Below are 22,272 nucleotides of genomic sequence, written 5' to 3' on the forward strand. Positions count from 1 at the left end.
ATCAGTTAGCTATAGGTTCACTTTACTTGTTGCTTATTCATTAAGTTAAATTTTTTCATGAATCAGATATCTTAATCTGATTCCAAATATTCCAATGGAAAACTTGTAGGAGTTAACAATGCCTGAACTTGTTTCCCTTCATGATGAATTAAGTAGTATTACCACATAGAAAAATGTGACAATACTGCTTGAAATGTATGTGCAACAGTTTAGTGCTTCAAGCTCTTTGTGTCCAAAAAAATTAAAGAACTTATTTCAAGTGCATCAACTATAATCTTTACTAATTAAATGCTTGCATTTAACATTTCAGAGTTATTTGGCGACGGTCCTCTTAGTCATAAATGGATGGGAAAAGTAATTGTTTCTTGCCAATAAAAAAATATAAGTTCAAGCTTTTGGAAAAATTCCCATGCTATTTCTGTTACCAAAGCCATTATCCTCAGAAGCATCAAGTGATGCTCAGTTGACTGATGATTTAAGAAGTCACAGCTACAAGCAGTCCATAGTAAGTTAGATATAGAAACTTAATCTTTTAATGGGAGACATCGTGATTGATGGACTAACCTTGCATTATGAAACCATGGATAGATATTCATTATTTTATCAACACTTCATCCATTTGTAGATTGAGCAGAATTGTGTATGATGATGAATGAAGTAAAGGTTACTGGTTTATTGAATAACTGTAAATATTCACAATTTGAGGTCTTATAAGTGAAAATTAGTCATGGTGGAAAGCAAAGGAGTACACATATCTTGAGAACCTGTCAGCCCAGAATATGAGAGAATTCATCTTTATTATCTTTGACTACCAGGGAATCAGACTACCTTGTGTTACTTTGGTAACACATTTGATTTTCATTTGTTTAACTGCACTTTCCTAGAGAGTATAGGTGTAGAAAAATGTGTTTGGACCTTTAGAGCTCAGTGAAACAGTGTTTTTTTTTCCTCCTGAAAAGTGAAAAAATAAAAGCCATTATCTCAAGTATACCTGGATGCCTTTGTTGTGTCATAGTAGAGAAAATGTGAAAAGAAATACATTATTGCACAAAGATATTATAAAATGGCCCACATAGATTTGGTGGTACCCCTAGAAAAGCTTAGAATTATTGGATCATAGGGATATCTTAGACTAACTGTTTTTTTTTTTTTTTTTTAATTAGTATCAAACACATCTTCAGTCTTATATTAGGTTTGTCAGCCTACTGTATTTAAAAGAGGAAATGCAATCACTCTGCTCTTTTTATTCATTGTGTGCACCACATTGAATATGGATTAGAGAAAGCAAAGAGAGCTGCCTGAGGAAATCAGAAAGAAAATGATATACCAGCATGTCAAAGGTAGAGTATAAAACCGTCTTCAAGCAGCTTTACATTCCTATAACTGCGGTTGCAAATATTATTAAGAAGTTTAAGGGCCAAGGAAGTGTAGCCAAGCTCCCTAGACATGGCTAGGGGAAACTCAATAGGAAACTCAAAAGAAAGATGGTGCAAATGGTAGCTAAAGCATCAAGAAAATCATCCAAAAGATACAAATTGCACTCTAAGGTCAAGATACAGTACATTTAAGTTATTGATGATCTCACCACCTGTCACTTTTTGAGCAACAGTGTGCCTAAAGAAAGAAGACCCAGGAGGACTCCATTATTAAAAGAAAAAAAGAAAAAAGCCAAATTGGAAAAAAATGACATGCATATTAACAAGCTCCAATGCTTTTGGATGAATGTTAGTTGGACAGATGAGGCAAAGCTTATATGTCTTGACAAAAAGCTCCCATTTTCAATTTAACAGACCAAAAAATGAAGCTTTAAGAAAAAAAAAAAAAAAAAAACATTGTCCCTACTCTGAAACATGGAGGAGACTCGGTTATGTCTTGAAACTGCTGTGCTGCATCTGGCATGGGGTACCGTGAATCTGTACAGGGCCCAATGAACTCTCAACACCTCTCAAGGAATTCTGGAGCAAAACATACTGCCCAATGCCAGAAAGTTCTGTCTGCATCACAGGTCATGGATTCTCCAAAAGGATAATGACCCTAAACACAAAGCTAAGGCATCCAAAAATGGCAGTGTACTTTAAAAACTGGTGAAATCATCAGGTGTTTCCATTGAAGGTAATTGCATCACTTCCTGCATGCAGTGAACTAAATGCAAGGACAGCTATTATTCTCCATACTAGGTGTATTTACAAGACCACTGAAATTACCAGAGGAGAGAAAAAATATGCAAATTAACAACACATACAAGTTGACATGACAGTTGACTTTTTCCCATGAAAAAAGTAGCAGAAAATATGACATATGTTTCTCTTACTAAAATAGGTTTACCTTCTAAAGGTATGCTTCTACTTAGGTGATCTTGCTAAGCAGAAGCAAATCTTCTTCATCAAGAAACTGTTTAAAGCAGTAAAGTATGTGCTATCTACTGATTTCATTATAAAAAAAAAAAATACATTAAGTTCTGAACTTACGGAGACATTGTGGAATTTCTCCTCTCCATGTTCCTCTTCCTTCACAAGACAGAACAGAAGGAGTAGACAGCTGATAACCCTCAACACATGTATAGCTGACACTGGACCCCCAGCTGAAATCTGACCCTTGAAGCTTTCCGTAAGGTACATGAGGGGGCTGACCACAATATATGGCTGTTTGAAAAAATATATATTTTAAGGTCACTGCAGGATATAGTCAAATGTTTTGTTGTTAATATACTTATATAAATGCTTAATTAATTCCCATTCTGTACAGTAGATTGGTATTTGTGATTTTTACATACTCATATGTCATTAAATGCTACTATTAACCAACCATGCATACAATACAACATGATGAGGACCTGAGAAAAAAAACAGCTTTAGAAATAATTTATTAGACTCAACATCAAATTCAGCATAGCCTTTAAAATCACTGCTATTAGGGCAATTATGCAGAATCTATTACTGACAATAAAAATATGGAGGCTTGTGGCTCTTTAGACTCTATACTCTGTCCTTCTAGCATTAACAATACTCATCAGTACACTGAATGGCTAGAATTGAGCTAGGAGCGGACATTCAGATATTGTGGGGTTGATTTACTAAAACTGGAAAGTAAACTGGAACTAGACGAGGGTGCACTTCCCAACACATCAAAAGGCCACTTAACTAAAACTTAACCTTTATTGTTAATTATAAAAGGTATGTAATTGATCATAACAGGTATACCTATAGGATGAGGTCAATGCCATTATACAGTATCTCACAAAAGTGAGTACACCCCACACATTTTTGTAAATAATTATATCTTTTCATGTGACAACTCTGAAGAAATTACACTTTGCTACAATGTAAAGTAGTGAGTGTACAGCTTTTATAACAGTGTAAATTTGCCGTTCCCCTTAAAATAACTCAACACACAGCCATTAATGTCGAAACCACTGGCAACAAAAGTGAGTACACCCCTAAGTGAAAATGTCCAAATTGGGCCCAATTAGCCATTTTCCCTCCCTGGTGTCATATGACTCATTCATTTTACAAGGTCTCAGGTGCAAATGGGAAGCAGGTGTGCTAAATTTGGTGTTATCGCTCTCACTCTCTCACACTGGTCATTGGAAATTCAACATGGCACCTCACAGCAAAGAACTCTCTGAGGATCTGAAAAAAGAATTGTTTGCCAAGACCTTGAAACTGAGCTGCAGCACGGTGGCCAAGACCATACAGTCGTTTAACAGGACAGGTTCCTCTCAGAACAGGCCTTGCCATGGCTGACCAAAGAAGTTGAGTGCACATGCTTAACGTCATATCCAGAGGTTGTCTTTAGGAAATAGATGTATGAGTGCTACTAGCATTGTTGCAGGAGTTGAAGGGGGTAGGCGGTCAGCCTGTCAGTGCTCAGTCCATACGCTTCACACTGCATCAAATTGGTCTGCATGGCTGTCATCCCATAAGGAAGCCTCTTCTAAAGATAATGCACAAGAAAGCCCCCAAACAATTTGGGGAAGACAAGCAGACTAAGGACATTGATTACTGGAACCATGTCCTGTGGTCTGATGAGACCAAGATAAACTTATTTGGTTCAAATAGTGTCAAGTGTGTGTGGCGGCAATCAGGTGAGGAGTACAAAGACAAGTGTGTCTTATCTACAGTCAAGCATGGTGGTGGAATGTCATGGTCTGGGGCTGCATGAGTGCTGCCAGCACTGGGTAGCTACAGTTCATTGAGGGAACCATGAATGCCAACATGTACTGTGACATACTGAAGCAGAACATGATCCCCCTCCCTTCAGAAACTGGGCCGCAGGGCAGTATTCCAACATGATAACAACCCCAAACACACCTCCAAGACGACCACTGCCTTACTAAAGAAGCCGAGGGTAAAGGTGATGTAATTCATATTGGTATCTAGGAAAGAAAAATAATCTACATTTACTTCTGATACCTTTTTGCTCAAAAGGAATTGTATGTGTGTATATATATATATATATATATATATATATATATATATATATATATATATATATATATATATTATACAGGACAATGATATATGGGATAGGAGCAATCAATAATAGGTGATTGTCTTGTAGTTCTGATTTTCATCCACGAGATGGTGATAGCATTCCCCTCAGCAATAAACATGTGCGGGGGCCATTTTAGATGATCAGGTTAAAAAATAGAAAGACTACAAGCAAATTTATACACCATTTTATTTTCACCATGTGACAGTCAGATACTCTTGACTACTCATCTTCTTCACTTTTCTTTGATTTGTTTTTCCTCCGACTAAGCTCTATTTGAAGAGTGAAACATGTAAGGTTTGGGTGATTTGATTTTGTGAGCACCTTCTGACTTTTATTTAATTTAGGTTCACATGATTTAATTTGTGTCCTGCCACATTCCACACCATTTTTCTTTTTTGTGGGGTGAGATATGCCTTGTGTCAATGCAGTCTTGATAAAAAGAGAAGCTTTTTTGTGGATATGGTGATATATCGGGCTCGTACAACGAGATGAAACGTTGATTCATATATAATGGGATTGACCTCATCCTATAGGTATGTATTCCTGTTATGAACAATTACATACCTTTTATGATTTACAAGAAAGGTTAAGTTTTAGTTATGTGGCCTTTTGGAGCATATGGAAGTGCATCCTCGTCTAGTTCTAGTAGTAAAACTGGAGAGTTCAAATTCTGGTGCAGCTCTGCATAGAAACCAATTAGCTTCCAGGTTTTGTTTAAATTGAACAAGCTGAAGTTAGAAGCTTATTGGCTGTCATGCACAGCTGCACTGGATTTTGTACTCTCCGTCTCCAATTTTTGTAAATTAACCCCTGTAAGTTTTTTATCTCTATGTACATCCAGCCCCAGCTTATGTATTTGTTATTTTCCTAAGCAGCTGTTGTTGCATGAATACCAGCAATATACAAGACAATGTCTGGACCATGCTAAAACGTATCACAGAAATATTTCAGATAAGGATATGTGGCACATACATTACCTGTGGTAATGTACTTTCACATTAGACATTAGACAATGTAACGAAGTAAACTTTTATTTTTTGTTATAAGGAAATAATTTTTCATTGGTCATGTTATAGAACAAGACTTCGCATTTACTTAATAATTTGTGACAGTAATAAATTAGTTTAAATATCGTACATTTTATATAGTTCATATACCAAATGTGTTGGACATTTCAGTTATAGGCAACAAATACCATAACTGAAAACGTCTCTATTCAGTTTGTACATACTTGCATTGCTCTGAAAGATCATTCATGAAATTGGATTATATACCAAGAACCATAAAGCAAAACAAAAAAAATCAAACACTGCTGACTGCATTGTATTTAAAAAATACCTGTACTCCCACCAAAGAGCATATACAAATGGTAGCTTTCATAGGGCCATTACCTGTGAAGCAATCAATGTTCTTTAAACTATTAAACTATCCAGGCTGTACAGGACAACACTATACATCTTTCAATATTACCACAATAATTAGAAGAGAAACAAACTTCTGGAGAAGATTGTAGCTGGCAGAGCTCCTATCCAATGGAGAGTATGTATAGTATAGTACTGTATATGCAGAGTATAGTGCTAACTCTTTTAGCAGTGCCTAAGGATATAAAGTCAAAAGCCAGAAACTGAAAGAACACCCACTGGCTTTTTTATGTGGAGTATGGTTATCCTTTAACTTTTTGATGGTTCAGGAATATTTAATACAATTGTTTGTTCACTATATACTGCAACAATCAAAGCCATATGCTACAATCCTGTGTCCATCATTTAGCAATAATAATAATGCCGTTCTTTAAAAAATGTAGTTTGTATAACATTATTTGTGGGCAATCCCTTAAATCAAAATGCATAAAAATGTTTATCAGTTGTTAAGCCATATTTTAATGTTATCTTAATCACAATGAAACCACAATGTAACCACCAATGTAGTCCCATATTAAGATAAAATGCATTAAGATAATATTAATTTGTCACACTTATTCTAATCTTTCATACCCAATAAAAAAATAACTCATATGTTCTCAACACTTTCTGGGCTTTTAATTATTGGTATTGGTAATATTTGTAACACCAAGTATAAATGAAAATTGTGCAGCTCCCAAAAGTGAAAAAGTGTGCCCTACCTTAATGTATCCCCTTTAACCTTGCCCTTTACCCCTTAATGCCTGAGGGTAAAATAAATTGTAATGGCTAAACTGTGTTAGTAAAAACGCACATATCATCGCAACTACTGAGTATGTCCATGTGAATTTTACCTCTTTTTTCGAGATAAATGGGACCTCTGCCTGTTAGTAGATGTTAATGGATATCTCCCGATTTACAGGTTTTACTATCGACAGTAAACTATCCCAAAATAGTAACATATATAAAGTTTTTTATACTTTAGCTCTATATTTCTTGCCATTACCATGGGCTCCCCAAAAAAAAAAAAAAACCTTTTTCTTACTCTAAAATAGTGATGGGCACCAGAACATCTCAAACAGGGAAAAAGTTCTAGCGAACATGTGAACTCTATTAAAGTCTATGGGTCACGAACATGATAAATCAAAAGTCCTAATTTTAAAGGTTTATATTTAAGTTATTGCTAAATAAAAATGTATGGGGACCCGGGTACTGCCCTCGGGAACATGTATCAATGCAAAAAAAAAAAAATTTAAACGTTCGTTTTTACAGAAGCAGTGGTTTTAAAGATGCCTAAAGTGAAGCAATAAAAATGAAAAATCCCTTTAAATATCAGGCCTGGGGGTCCCCTTAATGTACCTGGTAAGTAGCGCATCTGTACGATGTATAAATAGATTAAAGGTTACTGACACAGCTGATATAAAAGATCAAGTCTCACATACCTTTACATGCTGGTTTTGTTTGGTTCCAGGTGCCATCTTTGCCACACATCATGGGTGATGAGGTGAAAGGATCTCTTAGGTAACCTGGGTTACACTGGTAAGTCAGTGTCTTGTTAAATGTAAAATCTTTTCCTATCTGAAAACCATTAGCAATGGGCCCTGGATCTTCACAAGTTATAACTAGAAGGGAAAAAATACAAACAGTTATTATCTAAAGACATAATCAGAGATCAGTGTTATGCATTAATACGTTGCATTATGCCTGTGTTGCCACTGTCATTCATATTTCATGTATGGGTGAAATGTATTATCCTACTAGAATGTAGTGTGTAAATTAGAGCTTATTATACAAAAACATATTGGTATGGGCATGCTGATTGGAGAATAAGAAGAACAGAAACAGAAATACAAAAGAAAATGAAGAATCATTCAGTGTATTAGTTAAAAAGTACTTGACACTTTTCTAATCAGTTTTGACAGTGAGTTGACTATTGACCTGAACAATCTGGAGCACTTCCAGTCCAGGTTCCGTTGGCAGTGCAATGTCGAGTGGTTAACCCTGATGTCTTGTAACCTTCCCAACAGGCATAGATGACAGAGCTTGAGAAAAGTATTCCATCACTGAAAATTATCATGCCATTGGCTGGTGTTCCAGGATTTCCACAGGATACCGCTGTCAGAAAGATGAAGTTTAAATCAGCATACTTGTAGAAAAATGACAGGTAGGATTAAAGCAGACACATTTATTTTTTTATAGCACAGATGCATGTAAAGGTTTACATTTATCAAACAACAAAACAGTAATAAAATATACATTTATTCTAGACATTTTTCATTGAAAAAGTTTGCAGGCCATTTGGTTTTTCAAATGTACTCACTCTTTTTATAACATGAATTTTTGGTAATCTATTATGTATCATGTTTGTCAAAAGATGCTATTTATATTTAAAGTGAATATTCTTATTTAATCATTTGGTAAAAAAGAAAAAAAAATGGGATCATCAGAACAAAATATTTTAGGATCCTAAAGCAGAAATTCATTAAAATAAGAAGATGTCCAGGAAAAAACAAAAACAAAAAAACAGTAGCTGCTACAATACTCATTTCAATATGGAGCTGCTATAATTCCTTTCCACCACTATATGATTATGATGAGGTCTGATAAACCCCAAATCAAAAGTAAGGGGAATGGGAATACATACTGAGTACAGTGCTACTCTTGTTTTTCCAAAGTTTACAAATTGGCCACAAAATGTTTATATTCAAATCAGATCTTTGCTTAAGCATGGGACAACAACTTTTATAAAAGACAACATTGAACAGCCTCCACACTAAAAGAAAACCATCTTAAGCAAGTCAGGTTGAATAAACCGTACTAGCAGAAATCTGGCAGGCTAATAGAAATCTTAAACCTTTAGCATATTGAGTCAGAAATTATATATTTAGTCAGAAATTATATATTTTTCTTCACAGATCTTTTTTTTTCTTACTGTTAATTAAAGTTATTTAAAAACAAGAAGTCATACCATATTTCAAGCTGTGTTACCTTCCTGTCCAGTGTGGCAGACATTTTTTTTTTCAATTGTTACAGCAGATACTACGATTGGTGCATGTTTCTGTTAAAACACATGGTGACACCCACTGTTTGTGGTTGTAAATGAGTTACAGTAAATGCATAGTACCTGCCTCTGTGACCATAACTCTCAGTGTGCTTGTGCTTTGATTGATCTCCCATGAGCTGGAAATTCTCTGCCCATCACCTTCTGAAGTGCTTGGATTTGAGACTTCCACTATAACAGATGTCATCAGTCTTCAGGGTCGCTGATAAGGAGGGACCACCGGCCAGTTTGTAGGGGGCCCGGACAGCTTCATGGTACATGTGCAGGCAATGCATGACCTGCTTCTAGAATGTCCGGTAAAAATTAACATTTCCCTAGGCCCCATTATATCATCAGAGGGACCCAGGAAGTAGGAACTGTTTTGGCTTGTAGGTAGCTGATGCCGCATCTTTGAAGCATTCATTCCCAGATGGTGGAGGGATATGTGGGAGATGCCTGCCTGCCTCATTCCCTCAGTAACTCCTGATGGCAGAGGGTGGGGCTGTAGCTAGCAATGTGTGTGGGATTGTGGCGGCCAGGCACACTTTGCACAGTTAGGCAATCCTTATCCAGAAGGTGGGAGCAATAGCAGGCAGTGCTGACTTGAAGAGAATAGATTGCACACAAGCACATTTCCCGGTCAAAGTTCCCCTACCCAGGTACACCCAGTGTAAGACAGCACACAAGAGTATTATCCATGGCTGCAGAGTGTTTGCACTTGTAGAGTATAACTATACAAGTGCAAAACACTCTGCAGCCATGAATGATAAACAGCTACAGCACCTATCTTGCTGTGCTTTTGTCGTAATCATCATTAGCTTTGTGATGATTACATTAGTACAGGTCCTGTACTGTGTGGTCATCATAATAACGATCACAAAAGCACAGTGAGATACTTTTAGTCCACATTTACACTTGTTTTTGGGGGTGGTAAACACATATCGATCTTTGTTTTTACTGCCCACCAACCGCTCCTCCTTACAAAGGCAATTGTCGTGACTGCAATGCTTTCTGCACAGCAAAAAGTGTCCCCACAGTTGCGTTCAGCAGGCTGTACTGCCTGCTGAACATGATGCAATTGACTGCTAGTGCAGATTATTTATGGCCTCCTTCACAATGCATTCACCTGATTTTTTGCAGCTAAAATGACAGGTTCATGCAAATAGTGGTTGACACTTAGCCTGTGTAAAGTATTGACAGGCTGACAGCAGCCATTGCTTTTCACACCAAGCTGATACCAAGGTCTGGTCTCATAATTGTCTGAAAACATCTCCATATTTCACTGATATAGGCAATAGTTATTCATCTCATTACTACATAGCCATCACTTTCAATTCAGACCCTCATATTCTCCTGTGCTTTTGGTGTTGTTGTAAATAGTGGACCATTCTTTGCTAAATTTTATAATGTATATCAAATGTTATACTATATGTTGTACTAGAAGTGCCAAATCAGTAAACCATAGATGTATTTAAGCCAGCACAAAAGGCTCATAATATGAAGAAGGCTCAGTATAACAATCCAGGTGCTCAGCATGGGCAAAATTTACAAAGTGTAATCATATATGGCTTTTAAAAGTCTACCCACACAGATCCCTCTACTTACTAACTGTTGAGACAAGCAAAGTTCAAATGTGTGCTTCCAAACATTTTGACAAAGGATGTAAACTTGTGTTCAGGGTCCAAAAAGGATCTCTTAGCAGCAGTGATGGGCTGTGGTGATGTAAGAGCAGGGTGAAGCAGCATAAATGAGCCATTGAGACACCTAAAAGTGTTAGAGGTTCCACAAAACAGCAGAGCAAATTGTGCCAAAAATAGGGATACCTACACTGCAAAGGTAAGTTCTCTATTCCACTTTTTGCATGATTAGTAGTGACAAGGTCTATTTAAGAATGTATATTAGATTAGCATAATCTGATTTTTCCTCCACTAGAAATATAAATACTGAGGTACATATAGTGGACAGAGGACTATAACTGTGTATAGTTACCCAAAAATATTTAAAGGTCAGTTAAGTAGCAGGTATACAATAAGTACAAAAAAGGATTTAAGAGGTATTTATTGTTGCCAGCATATTGTGACTGTTGCCAATTGATTTTCTGTAATTATCATGGTTGCCCCTTTTGTTGTCTACAGTGTCATGGTTGCCCATTTGTTGTCCTAATATTGTCACAAATACCCATTTATTTTCAGCAAAATGTCATAATTGCCTATTTGATGTCCACACATTTTCACAATTGCCTATTTTTTGTCTACATATAGTCACATTTGTCAGCTTGTTGTATGCATATAGTCACACTTACCGTTTGTTGCCCACCTATTGTCACAATTGCCTATTGGTGGATGGCATACTGGTAAAATTAGCGGATTGTGGCTTATGTATAGTAACAACTGACTGTTGCATGCAATATTTAAAACATATGTGCTCCATTACTATGCTTACATGATGCAATGTGTCTGCATAATAGTTATAGTGCAGTATTGTTGCAAAGTGAACTCTTCTGCCCTATTTAGCCTCTATGCAACCACTACAAAACAAACTAAGAATTATTGTTAACGATAACAAAACAAGGTAAGAAAGAGGCTGAAAAAGTTGGTAAAAATGGTGTCTAATATCATACATAATAATGCTCAGAGCACTTAAGCATCAGAGTGAAATTACTGACTTACTAATAAACGCTTAACTTTCTTATTTGTGAAAAGTAAACATGAATGAAATCACCAAAGATTTTTAAGCAAACATGATATAAAAAAATGAATATATACTGTACATACTCTAGACTAATGAACATGTATCTAGTGTATTGAAAACATATAGAATTCTGATAATGATTTTCTCATCTACGTCTATAAGATATTATGTCTATATTATTTTTTTCTGATTAGATGTAAAATAAATGTCAGTGTCTTTCCTTTAAAGGTTAGAAATAATTTAAAAATGATGATAGTCTTGCTCAGCAAGTCAGATACAGTGGTGGCTAGCTAGGGATCTCATTAGCATTATGTATGGTACAATTTCTAATGAAGACATGAATTTTATTTCTATCAAAATAAAGTCTTATATTTTAAAGCAGCACCTCTCAGGAAGTTATTATTGTTCTTAAATAATATGTTTTCTTGTTAGAGCTCTGTCTTAATGAGAACCAGTGCAGCATATTTGCTTTTCTTTATGGAGGAGTACTTTAAACAGTCATTCCACGTTTGCTGAGAAAACAACAAAAACAAAATCTCCTCTGAGTGATCAATGTATGTTTCAGGGATTTTAACAAACTTTGTTGCAGAATCCTACTTTCTTTTGGATACTGAGTCTGAATAGTAGTGACGTTTTCATTATTGATCAGATTCTGTACTTGCAGGATTCTGATAAAGAAATGGCATAACACCAGAGCTCCGTTGACTATCTAGCTCTAGTGACCACACAGCAACTTTTCAAGGGGCACATTCCAACCATCTGGCACCCTATACTTTCCTGCCACAATTAGGCACTATGTTAAAGCACCAAAAGGACTTTAATGCGCTATGGAAGCTCACAACCTTCTTCACCCCGAACCCGAGCTGCAGCCAAGATGGAGCCAGCAGCTTTCTCCTAGGCTCTATTCTTCTCAGCCATCCAGCCTCAGTCTGACACAGAGAACAGAGCTCTCCCATCCTCCAGTGGCTAATGGTGAGTCCTCTGAACCAAACTCTCCTTTTACTGCTAGCCCGGTTAAATCCAGATCCAGAATAGACACACTGATCCTGTCACAATCTGCTTAAGTCCTCTTCATGCTGCCTCTCTCAGACACACAGCAGCCATCAGTGATAAATTATTTTTCTGCATCAGATCCGCCCATTTCTGAGCAGACTGGGAAGAATATTTTGATTTTTCTAAATAGCATATTTAGAATAACTTGCAAAGCTTTCCAATGCTCTAATCACTGGGAAGCTTACCAGAAAACTCTTCGCTAGTGGTACCTAACCCCATACAAGCTCTCCAAAATATACCCTGGCACCTCCCCAACTGTTGGAGACAATGTGGTAGCATGGGCTCCCTAGCCCATATTCTTTCATTCTGTCAGAACCTAATTTAAAGGTGCTCAGGGAAGGGCTTGATGAGAATTTAGAGAAGGGCCTTATTAGGCACACAACGTAACGTTCAGGGGGAACCCTGTTCTTTAATGAAAAAAAAAAGGACTCCACCTGTGCATCGATTGCAGGGATTAGACTAAAACCACTATTAACCACTTTGCCGCTGCTCACTAGAGCTCTACTGCGGCAAAGTGGCTCTTGTAGGTCTGACGATGTAGACCTACGTCGGCAGACACACCCCCTTCTCGGCGGTGCACGCGCGTGTATTCAGTCACAGCGGGAGTCGGGCCAGGGGAGGAGCAGTGGCGATCGCCGCTGCTCTTCCCCGATCGTCGGGGAATCGAGTCTGGAGATCTGCCCGCTTGTGTAAACAAAACGGGCGGATCTCCTAAGTGACAGGCAGGGTCAGATTGCAGGGTTCAGCATAGCTGAACCTGCGATCTGTCCCTGTGTCACATAGTCACCTCCCCCCACACATGTCAGTAAGCACCAGGAATACATTAACCCCTCCCTCTCCAATAAAATTAACCCCTACCCTGCCAGTGTCATTTTTACAGTAACAGTGCATATTTATAGCACTGATTACTGTAGTAATGTCACTGGTAACCCCAAAAGTGTCAAAAATGTCAGTCAAGGGTCCGATCTGTCCGCCACAATGTCGCAGTCCCGCAAAAAAAATCGCAGATCGCCGCCATTACTCGTTAAAAAAAAAAACACCAAAAACGACAGAAATCTTTCCCTTAGTTAGTAAACGCAATAACTTTTGCGCAAACCAATCAAAATACGCTTATTGTGATTTTTTTTACCAAAAATATGTAGCAGAAAACAAATTGGCCTAAAATGATAAAAAAATTTGATTTTTACATTTTTTGGGGGGGGGGGGGATTTCATATAAAAAATGTGAAAAATATTGTTATTTTTTCAAAATTGTCGCTCTTTTTTTGTTTATAGCACAAAAGTGATCAAATCCCACCAAAAGAAAGCTCTGTTTGTGGGAAAAAAAGGACGTAAATAGTTTTGAGCGAACACGGACTGTATTATTCGTGTTCGTACCGAATAATTGGATTTTTTGTACCCGAACACGGACACGGACACTTTACTGTATGTTCGGGTAAAAATCCGTGTTCGGTCGTTTTATTTCCGGGTTTTGCATGCTTTGGCGCTCTTTTCATGGCGGGCTTTCAACAGCCAATCAACAATCGTTTAACTGGTGTGCCTTAAGCCATCCCAGCCATGCCTGCAAATGTCTCAGTAGCTGTGATTGGCCGTCTGAAGCATGTGACCAAGTCTTTATAAGTTCGAGGCAGCCGCAGCGGCGTCATTATGCTGCTTAGATTCCGGGACAGAGCACACATCAACGTGCTGGCTGCTGATTAGGGAAAGATAGGCAGGAAAAAACCATTTGTGTCCGGATAGAATTGAGGGACAGGTCGGAGTGTTTAGGCAGGGCGAGTTGTAGGCATTTTAGGGATAGAGTCTGCTGAATTATAGGGTCAGTGTCTTCTACAAACTACAATCGATATTGCTGTGTGGGGGGTGGGGTCTGCACTCAATCCTGATCTACGATCTCTTCTCAATCCTGTTAGGGACAGAGTCTGCTGAATTTTAGGGAAACTGTGTTCTACAAACTACAATCGATATTGCTGTGTGGTGTGGGATTGGAGATAGGCAGGTGTCAGTGATCCACATCCATTTTTCTGTGTGTGAGCTGCAGTGAACACAATCTTTTTGGGCTGCAGTGAACACAATCTTTTTGGGCTGCAGTGAACACAATCTTTTTGGGCTGCAGTGAACACAATCTTTTTGGGCTGCAGTGAACACAATCTTTTTGGGGTGCAGTGAACAAAATCTTTTTGGGGTGCAGTGAACACAATCCTTTTTGGTGTGCAGTGAACACAATCTTTGTGGGGTGCAGTGAACAAAATCCTTTGTGGGGTGCAGTGAACACAATCTTTTTGGGGTGCAGTGAACAAAATCCTTTTTGGGGTGCAGTGAACAACATCCTTTTTGGGGTGCAGTGAACACAATCTTTTTGGGGTGCAGTGAACAAAATCCTTTGTGGGGTGCAGTGAACACAATCTTTTTGGGGTGCAGTGAACACAATCTTTTTGGGGTGGAGTGAACAACATCCTTTTTGGGGTGCAGTGAACAAAATCCTTTTTGGGGTGCAGTGAACAAAATCATTTTTGGGGTGCAGTGAACACAATCTTTTTGGGGTGCAGTGAACACAATCTTTGTGGGGTGCAGTGAACACAATCTTTTTGGGGTGGAGTGAACAACATCCTTTTTGGGGTGCAGTGAACAACATCCTTTTTGGGGTGCAGTGAACACAATCTTTTTGGGGTGCAGTGAACACAATCTTTGTGGGGTACAGTGAACAGAATCTTTGTGGGGTGCAGTGAACACAATCTTTGGGGGGTACAGTGAACACAATCTTTGTGAGGTGCAGTGAACACAATCTTTGTGGGGTGCAGTGAACACAATCATTGTGGGGTGCAGTGAACTCAATCTTTGTGGGGTACAGTGAACACAATCTCATACTTCTGAAGGTTTGAGGGTGCTGCCTGTTCCATACTCCCCCTACTCCTCATCTAGCCTTTTAGGGGTACAAACAATAGTAATTGGGGCCTAGTGTGGTTGTGTACGTGTGATATACATACACTTTTTTGGGATCATATTTTCTATTCCGCTATTTAATCAAAAACCTTTGGGGATCAGTTAAATTGGGGGATAGTCTGTGTTGGTACGTGTGAGAGAGATCCACCTTTCCAAGTTGTTGGGGTTCATCTCATACTTCTGAAGGTTTGAGGGTGCTGCCTGTTCCATACTCCCCCTACTCCTAGCCTTTTAGGGGTACAAACAATAGTAATTGGGGCCTAGTGTGGTTGTGTACGTGTGATATACATACACTTTTTTTGGATCATATTTTCTATTCCGCTATTTAATCAAAAACCTTTGGGGATCAGTTAAATTGGGGGATAGTCTGTGTTGGTACGTGTGAGAGAGATCCACCTTTCCAAGTTGTTGGGGTTCATCTCATACTTCTGAAGGTTTGAGGGTGCTGCCTGTTCCATACTCCCCCTACTCCTAGCCTTTTAGGGGTACAAACAATAGTAATTGGGGCCTAGTGTGGTTGTGTACGTGTGATATACATACACTTTTTTGGGATCATATTTTCTATTCCGCTATTTAATCAAAAACCTTTGGGGATCAGTTAAATTGGGGGATAGTCTGTGTTGGTACGTGTGAGAGAGATCCACCTTTCCAAGTTGTTGGGGTTCATCTCATACTTCTGAAGGTTTGAGGGTGCTGCCTGTTCCATACTCCCCCTACTCCTAGCCTTTTAGGGGTACAAACAATAGTAATTGGGGCCTAGTGTGGTTGTGTACGTGTGATATACATACACTTTTTTGGGATCATATTTTCTATTCCGCTATTTAATCAAAAACCTCTGGGGATCAGTTAAATTGGGGGATAGTCTGTGTTGGTACGTGTGAGAGAGATCCACCTTTCCAAGTTGTTGGGGTTCATCTCATACTTCTGAAGGTTTGAGGGTGCTGCCTGTTCCATACTCCCCCTACTCCTAGCCTTTTAGGGGTACAAACAATAGTAATTGGGGCCTAGTGTGGTTGTGTACGTGTGATATACATACACTTTTTTGGGATCATATTTTCTATTCCGCTATTTAATCAAAAACCTTTGGGGATCAGTTAAATTGGGGGATAGTCTGTGTTGGTACGTGTGAGAGAGATCCACCTTTCCAAGTTGTTGGGGTTCATCTCATACTTCTGAAGGTTTGAGGGTGCTGCCTGTTCCATACTCCCCCTACTCCTAGCCTTTTAGGGGTACAAACAATAGTAATTGGGGCCTAGTGTGGTTGTGTACGTGTGATATACATACACTTTTTTGGGATCATATTTTCTATTCCGCTATTTAATCAAAAACCTTTGGGGATCAGTTAAATTGGGGGATAGTCTGTGTTGGTACGTGTGAGAGAGATCCACCTTTCCAAGTTGTTGGGGTTCATCTCATACTTCTGAAGGTTTGAGGGTGCTGCCTGTTCCATACTCCCCCTACTCCTAGCCTTTTAGGGGTACAAACAATAGTAATTGGGGCCTAGTGTGGTTGTGTACGTGTGATATACATACACTTTTTTGGGATCATATTTTCTATTCCGCTATTTAATCAAAAACCTTTGGGGATCAGTTAAATTGGGGGATAGTCTGTGTTGGTACGTGTGAGAGAGATCCACCTTTCCAAGTTGTTGGGGTTCATCTCATACTTCTGAAGGTTTGAGGGTGCTGCCTGTTCCATACTCCCCCTACTCCTAGCCTTTTAGGGGTACAAACAATAGTAATTGGGGCCTAGTGTGGTTGTGTACGTGTGATATACATACACTTTTTTGGGATCATATTTTCTATTCCGCTATTTAATCAAAAACCTCTGGGGATCAGTTAAATTGGGGGATAGTCTGTGTTGGTACGTGTGAGAGAGATCCACCTTTCCAAGTTGTTGGGGTTCATCTCATACTTCTGAAGGTTTGAGGGTGCTGCCTGTTCCATACTCCCCCTACTCCTAGCCTTTTAGGGGTACAAACAATAGTAATTGGGGCCTAGTGTGGTTGTGTACGTGTGATATACATACACTTTTTTGGGATCATATTTTCTATTCCGCTATTTAATCAAAAACCTTTGGGGATCAGTTAAATTGGGGGATAGTCTGTGTTGGTACGTGTGAGAGAGATCCACCTTTCCAAGTTGTTGGGGTTCATCTCATACTTCTGAAGGTTTGAGGGTGCTGCCTGTTCCATACTCCCCCTACTCCTCATCTAGCCTTTTAGGGGTACAAACAATAGTAATTGGGGCCTAGTGTGGTTGTGTACGTGCGAGATACATACACTTTTTTTGATCATATTTCCTATTCCGCTATTCAATAAAAACCTTTGAGGATCAATTGAATTGCGGGATAGTCTGTGTCGGTACGTGTGAGAGAGATCCACCTTTCCAAGTTGTTGGGGTTCATCTCATACTTCTGAAGGTTTGAGGGTGCTGCCTGTTCCATACTCCCCCTACTCCTCATCTAGCCTTTTAGGGGTACAAACAATAGTAATTGGGGCCTAGTGTGGTTGTGTACGTGTGATATACATACACTTTTTTGGGATCATATTTTCTATTCCGCTATTTAATCAAAAACCTTTGGGGATCAGTTAAATTGGGGGATAGTCTGTGTTGGTACGTGTGAGAGAGATCCACCTTTCCAAGTTGTTGGGGTTCATCTCATACTTCTGAAGGTTTGAGGGTGCTGCCTGTTCCATACTCCCCCTACTCCTAGCCTTTTAGGGGTACAAACAATAGTAATTGGGGCCTAGTGTGGTTGTGTACGTGTGATATACATACACTTTTTTGGGATCATATTTTCTATTCCGCTATTTAATCAAAAACCTTTGGGGATCAGTTAAATTGGGGGATAGTCTGTGTTGGTACGTGTGAGAGAGATCCACCTTTCCAAGTTGTTGGGGTTCATCTCATACTTCTGAAGGTTTGAGGGTGCTGCCTGTTCCATACTCCCCCTACTCCTAGCCTTTTAGGGGTACAAACAATAGTAATTGGGGCCTAGTGTGGTTGTGTACGTGTGATATACATACACTTTTTTGGGATCATATTTTCTATTCCGCTATTTAATCAAAAACCTTTGGGGATCAGTTAAATTGGGGGATAGTCTGTGTTGGTACGTGTGAGAGAGATCCACCTTTCCAAGTTGTTGGGGTTCATCTCATACTTCTGAAGGTTTGAGGGTGCTGCCTGTTCCATACTCCCCCTACTCCTAGCCTTTTAGGGGTACAAACAATAGTAATTGGGGCCTAGTGTGGTTGTGTACGTGTGATATACATACACTTTTTTGGGATCATATTTTCTATTCCGCTATTTAATCAAAAACCTCTGGGGATCAGTTAAATTGGGGGATAGTCTGTGTTGGTACGTGTGAGAGAGATCCACCTTTCCAAGCTGTTGGGGTTCATCTCATACTTCTGAAGGTTTGAGGGTGCTGCCTGTTCCATACTCCCCCTACTCCTAGCCTTTTAGGGGTACAAACAATAGTAATTGGGGCCTAGTGTGGTTGTGTACGTGTGATATACATACACTTTTTTGGGATCATATTTTCTATTCCGCTATTTAATCAAAAACCTTTGGGGATCAGTTAAATTGGGGGCTAGTCTGTGTTGGTACGTGTGAGAGAGATCCACCTTTCCAAGTTGTTGGGGTTCATCTCATACTTCTGAAGGTTTGAGGGTGCTGCCTGTTCCATACTCCCCCTACTCCTCATCTAGCCTTTTAGGGGTACAAACAATAGTAATTGGGGCCTAGTGTGGTTGTGTACGTGCGAGATACATACACTTTTTTTGATCATATTTCCTATTCCGCTATTCAATAAAAACCTTTGAGGATCAATTGAATTGCGGGATAGTCTGTGTCGGTACGTGTGAGAGAGATCCACCTTTCCAAGTTGTTGGGGTTCATCTCATACTTCTGAAGGTTTGAGGGTGCTGCCTGTTCCATACTCCCCCTACTCCTCATCTAGCCTTTTAGGGGTACAAACAATAGTAATTGGGGCCTAGTGTGGTTGTGTACGTGTGATATACATACACTTTTTTTGGATCATATTTTCTATTCCGCTATTTAATCAAAAACCTTTGGGGATCAGTTAAATTGGGGGATAGTCTGTGTTGGTACGTGTGAGAGAGATCCACCTTTCCAAGTTGTTGGGGTTCATCTCATACTTCTGAAGGTTTGAGGGTGCTGCCTGTTCCATACTCCCCCTTCTCCTCATCTAGCCTTTTAGGGGTACAAACAATAGTAATTGGGGCCTAGTGTGGTTGTGTACGTGCGAGATACATACACTTTTTTTGATCATATTTCCTATTCCGCTATTCAATAAAAACCTTTGAGGATCAATTGAATTGCGGGATAGTCTGTGTCGGTACGTGTGAGAGAGATCCACCTTTCCAAGTTGTTGGGGTTCATCTCATACTTCTGAAGGTTTGAGGGTGCTGCCTGTTCCATACCCCCCCTACTCCTCATCTAGCCTTTTAGGGGTACAAACAATAGTAATTGGGGCCTAGTGTGGTTGTGTACGTGCGAGATACATACACTTTTTTTGATCATATTTCCTATTCCGCTATTCAATAAAAACCTTTGAGGATCAATTGAATTGCGGGATAGTCTGTGTCGGTACGTGTGAGAGAGATCCACCTTTCCAAGTTGTTGGGGTTCATCTCATACTTCTGAAGGTTTGAGGGTGCTGCCTGTTCCATACCCCCCCTACTCCTCATCTAGCCTTTTAGGGGTACAAACAATAGTAATTGGGGCCTAGTGTGGTTGTGTACGTGCGAGATACATACACTTTTTTTGATCATATTTCCTATTCCGCTATTCAATAAAAACCTTTGAGGATCAATTGAATTGCGGGATAGTCTGTGTCGGTACGTGTGAGAGAGATCCACCTTTCCAAGTTGTTGGGGTTCATCTCATACTTCTGAAGGTTTGAGGGTGCTGCCTGTTCCATACTCCCCCTACTCCTCATCTAGCCTTTTAGGGGTACAAACAATAGTAATTGGGGCCTAGTGTGGTTGTGTACGTGTGATATACATACACTTTTTTTGGATCATATTTTCTATTCCGCTATTCAATAAAAACCTTTCTAGGGCAAGATCTTAAATTACAGAAATATGAGGAGACCGTCAAATAAGGGCCGTGGCCTGGGTCGTGGTGCTGCTGGTAGAGCTCCTGTTGCAAGGAGAGGACATGGTCGATCTGTGCCAGCTACACGCACAAGTGAAACACCTTCCTCAAGTGTGAGTAGGCGACAGAACCTGCATCAGTATTTGGTAGGGCATCAAACGCCCCTAGAAGTGATGAGGCCAGAACAAGTTGAGGCGATAGTAGATTGGTTTGCTGCTGACAGTGCCTCCAGTTCCTTCACATTGTCTCCCACCCAGTCTACTGCAGAAAGGTCAGAGTTGGCACCTGCAGCCAATGTCCAACCGTCTTTCACCTCACCCCCTTGCAAATCAGGCCAGCAGTCTGAGCCCCAAGCCATACAGCAGTCTCTTATTCTTTTTGAGGACTCTGTCAGCAGGGTTTCCCAGGGCCATCCACCTAGCCCTGCCCCAGAAGTGGAAGAGATTGAGTGCAGCGATGCCCAACCACTTATTTCTCAAGATGAGTACATGCAAGGATCATCGCAGCACGTCTCCGATGATGACGAAACGCAGGTGCCAACTGCTGCGGCGTTCAGCATTGTGGAGACCGACAAGGAGGGCAGGGGTGAAGACTGGGTGGAAGATGATGTGGAGGACGATGAGGTCCTCGACCCCACATGGAATGAACGTCATGCAGGTGACCTGAGTAGTTTGGAGGAAGAGGCGGTGGTCGCACAGAGCCACCAGCACAGCAGAAGAGGGAGCAGGGTGCAGAAGCGGAGCGGCCGTGCCCTAGACACTACGCCCGCTACTGCCCAACGCAGCAAGGGAACGAGCGCACCAAAGTCAGCTCAAAGGAGTTCTCTAGCGTGGAAGTTCTTTAGAAAATGTGCTGATGACAGGACACGAGTGGTTTGCACCCTGTGCAATCAGAGCTTGAAGCGAGGCATGAACCTTCTCAACCTGAGCACAACCTGCATGATCAGGCATCTAAGTGCAAAGCACGAGCTGCAGTGGAGTACACACCTTCAAAACCAAGAAACGTCTCTGGCTCATCCTGCTTCCTCTTCTGCTGCAGTCTCGGCCGCTCCAGCCACATCTGTAGTGATAACGGCACCTGCCACCCCGCAAACAGACGATCTGTCAGCAACACCACCACCTGGGTCACCAACAACCATCTCCACAATGTCCCGTGGAAGCGTTCAGCTTTCCATCTCCCAAACACTTGAGAGGAAGAGGAAGTACCCCCCTACCCACCCGCGATCCCTGGCCCTGAATGCCAGCATTTCAAAATTATTGGCCTTTGAAATGCTGTCATTCCGTCTGGTGGAGACGCACAGTTTTAAAAACCTTATGTCGGTGGCTGTCCCACAGTACGTCGTGCCCAGCCGCCACTACTTTTCCAGGCAAGCCATCCCTTCCCTGCACAACCAAGTGGGGGAAAATATCAGGTGTGCACTGCGCAACGCCATCTGTGCCAAGGTCCACCTAACTACGGATACGTGGACCAGTAAGCACGGTCAGGGGCGTTATATCTCCCTAACGGCACACTGGGTAAATGCAGTGGCGGAT

General features: G+C 40.2%; 1 protein-coding gene across 1 annotated transcript in view; it reads right to left on the bottom strand.

Moving 5' to 3' along the window:
* The window catches only part of CSMD1 (CUB and Sushi multiple domains 1), a 2,644,830-nt gene that overhangs the window by 69,845 nt on the left and 2,552,713 nt on the right, over nt 1-22,272 (bottom strand). The window contains exons 58-60 of the mRNA XM_082250071.1: nt 7,833-8,009; nt 7,337-7,516; nt 2,469-2,642 (exon numbers count right to left, since the gene is read on the bottom strand). Coding sequence (XP_082106197.1) covers nt 2,469-2,642; nt 7,337-7,516; nt 7,833-8,009 — 531 coding nt within the window. The remainder of the gene's footprint in view (nt 1-2,468; nt 2,643-7,336; nt 7,517-7,832; nt 8,010-22,272) is intronic.

The sequence above is a fragment of the Pelophylax lessonae genome (assembly GCF_965119305.1).
Source record: "Pelophylax lessonae genome assembly, chromosome: 3".
NCBI lineage: Eukaryota > Metazoa > Chordata > Amphibia > Anura > Ranidae > Pelophylax > Pelophylax lessonae.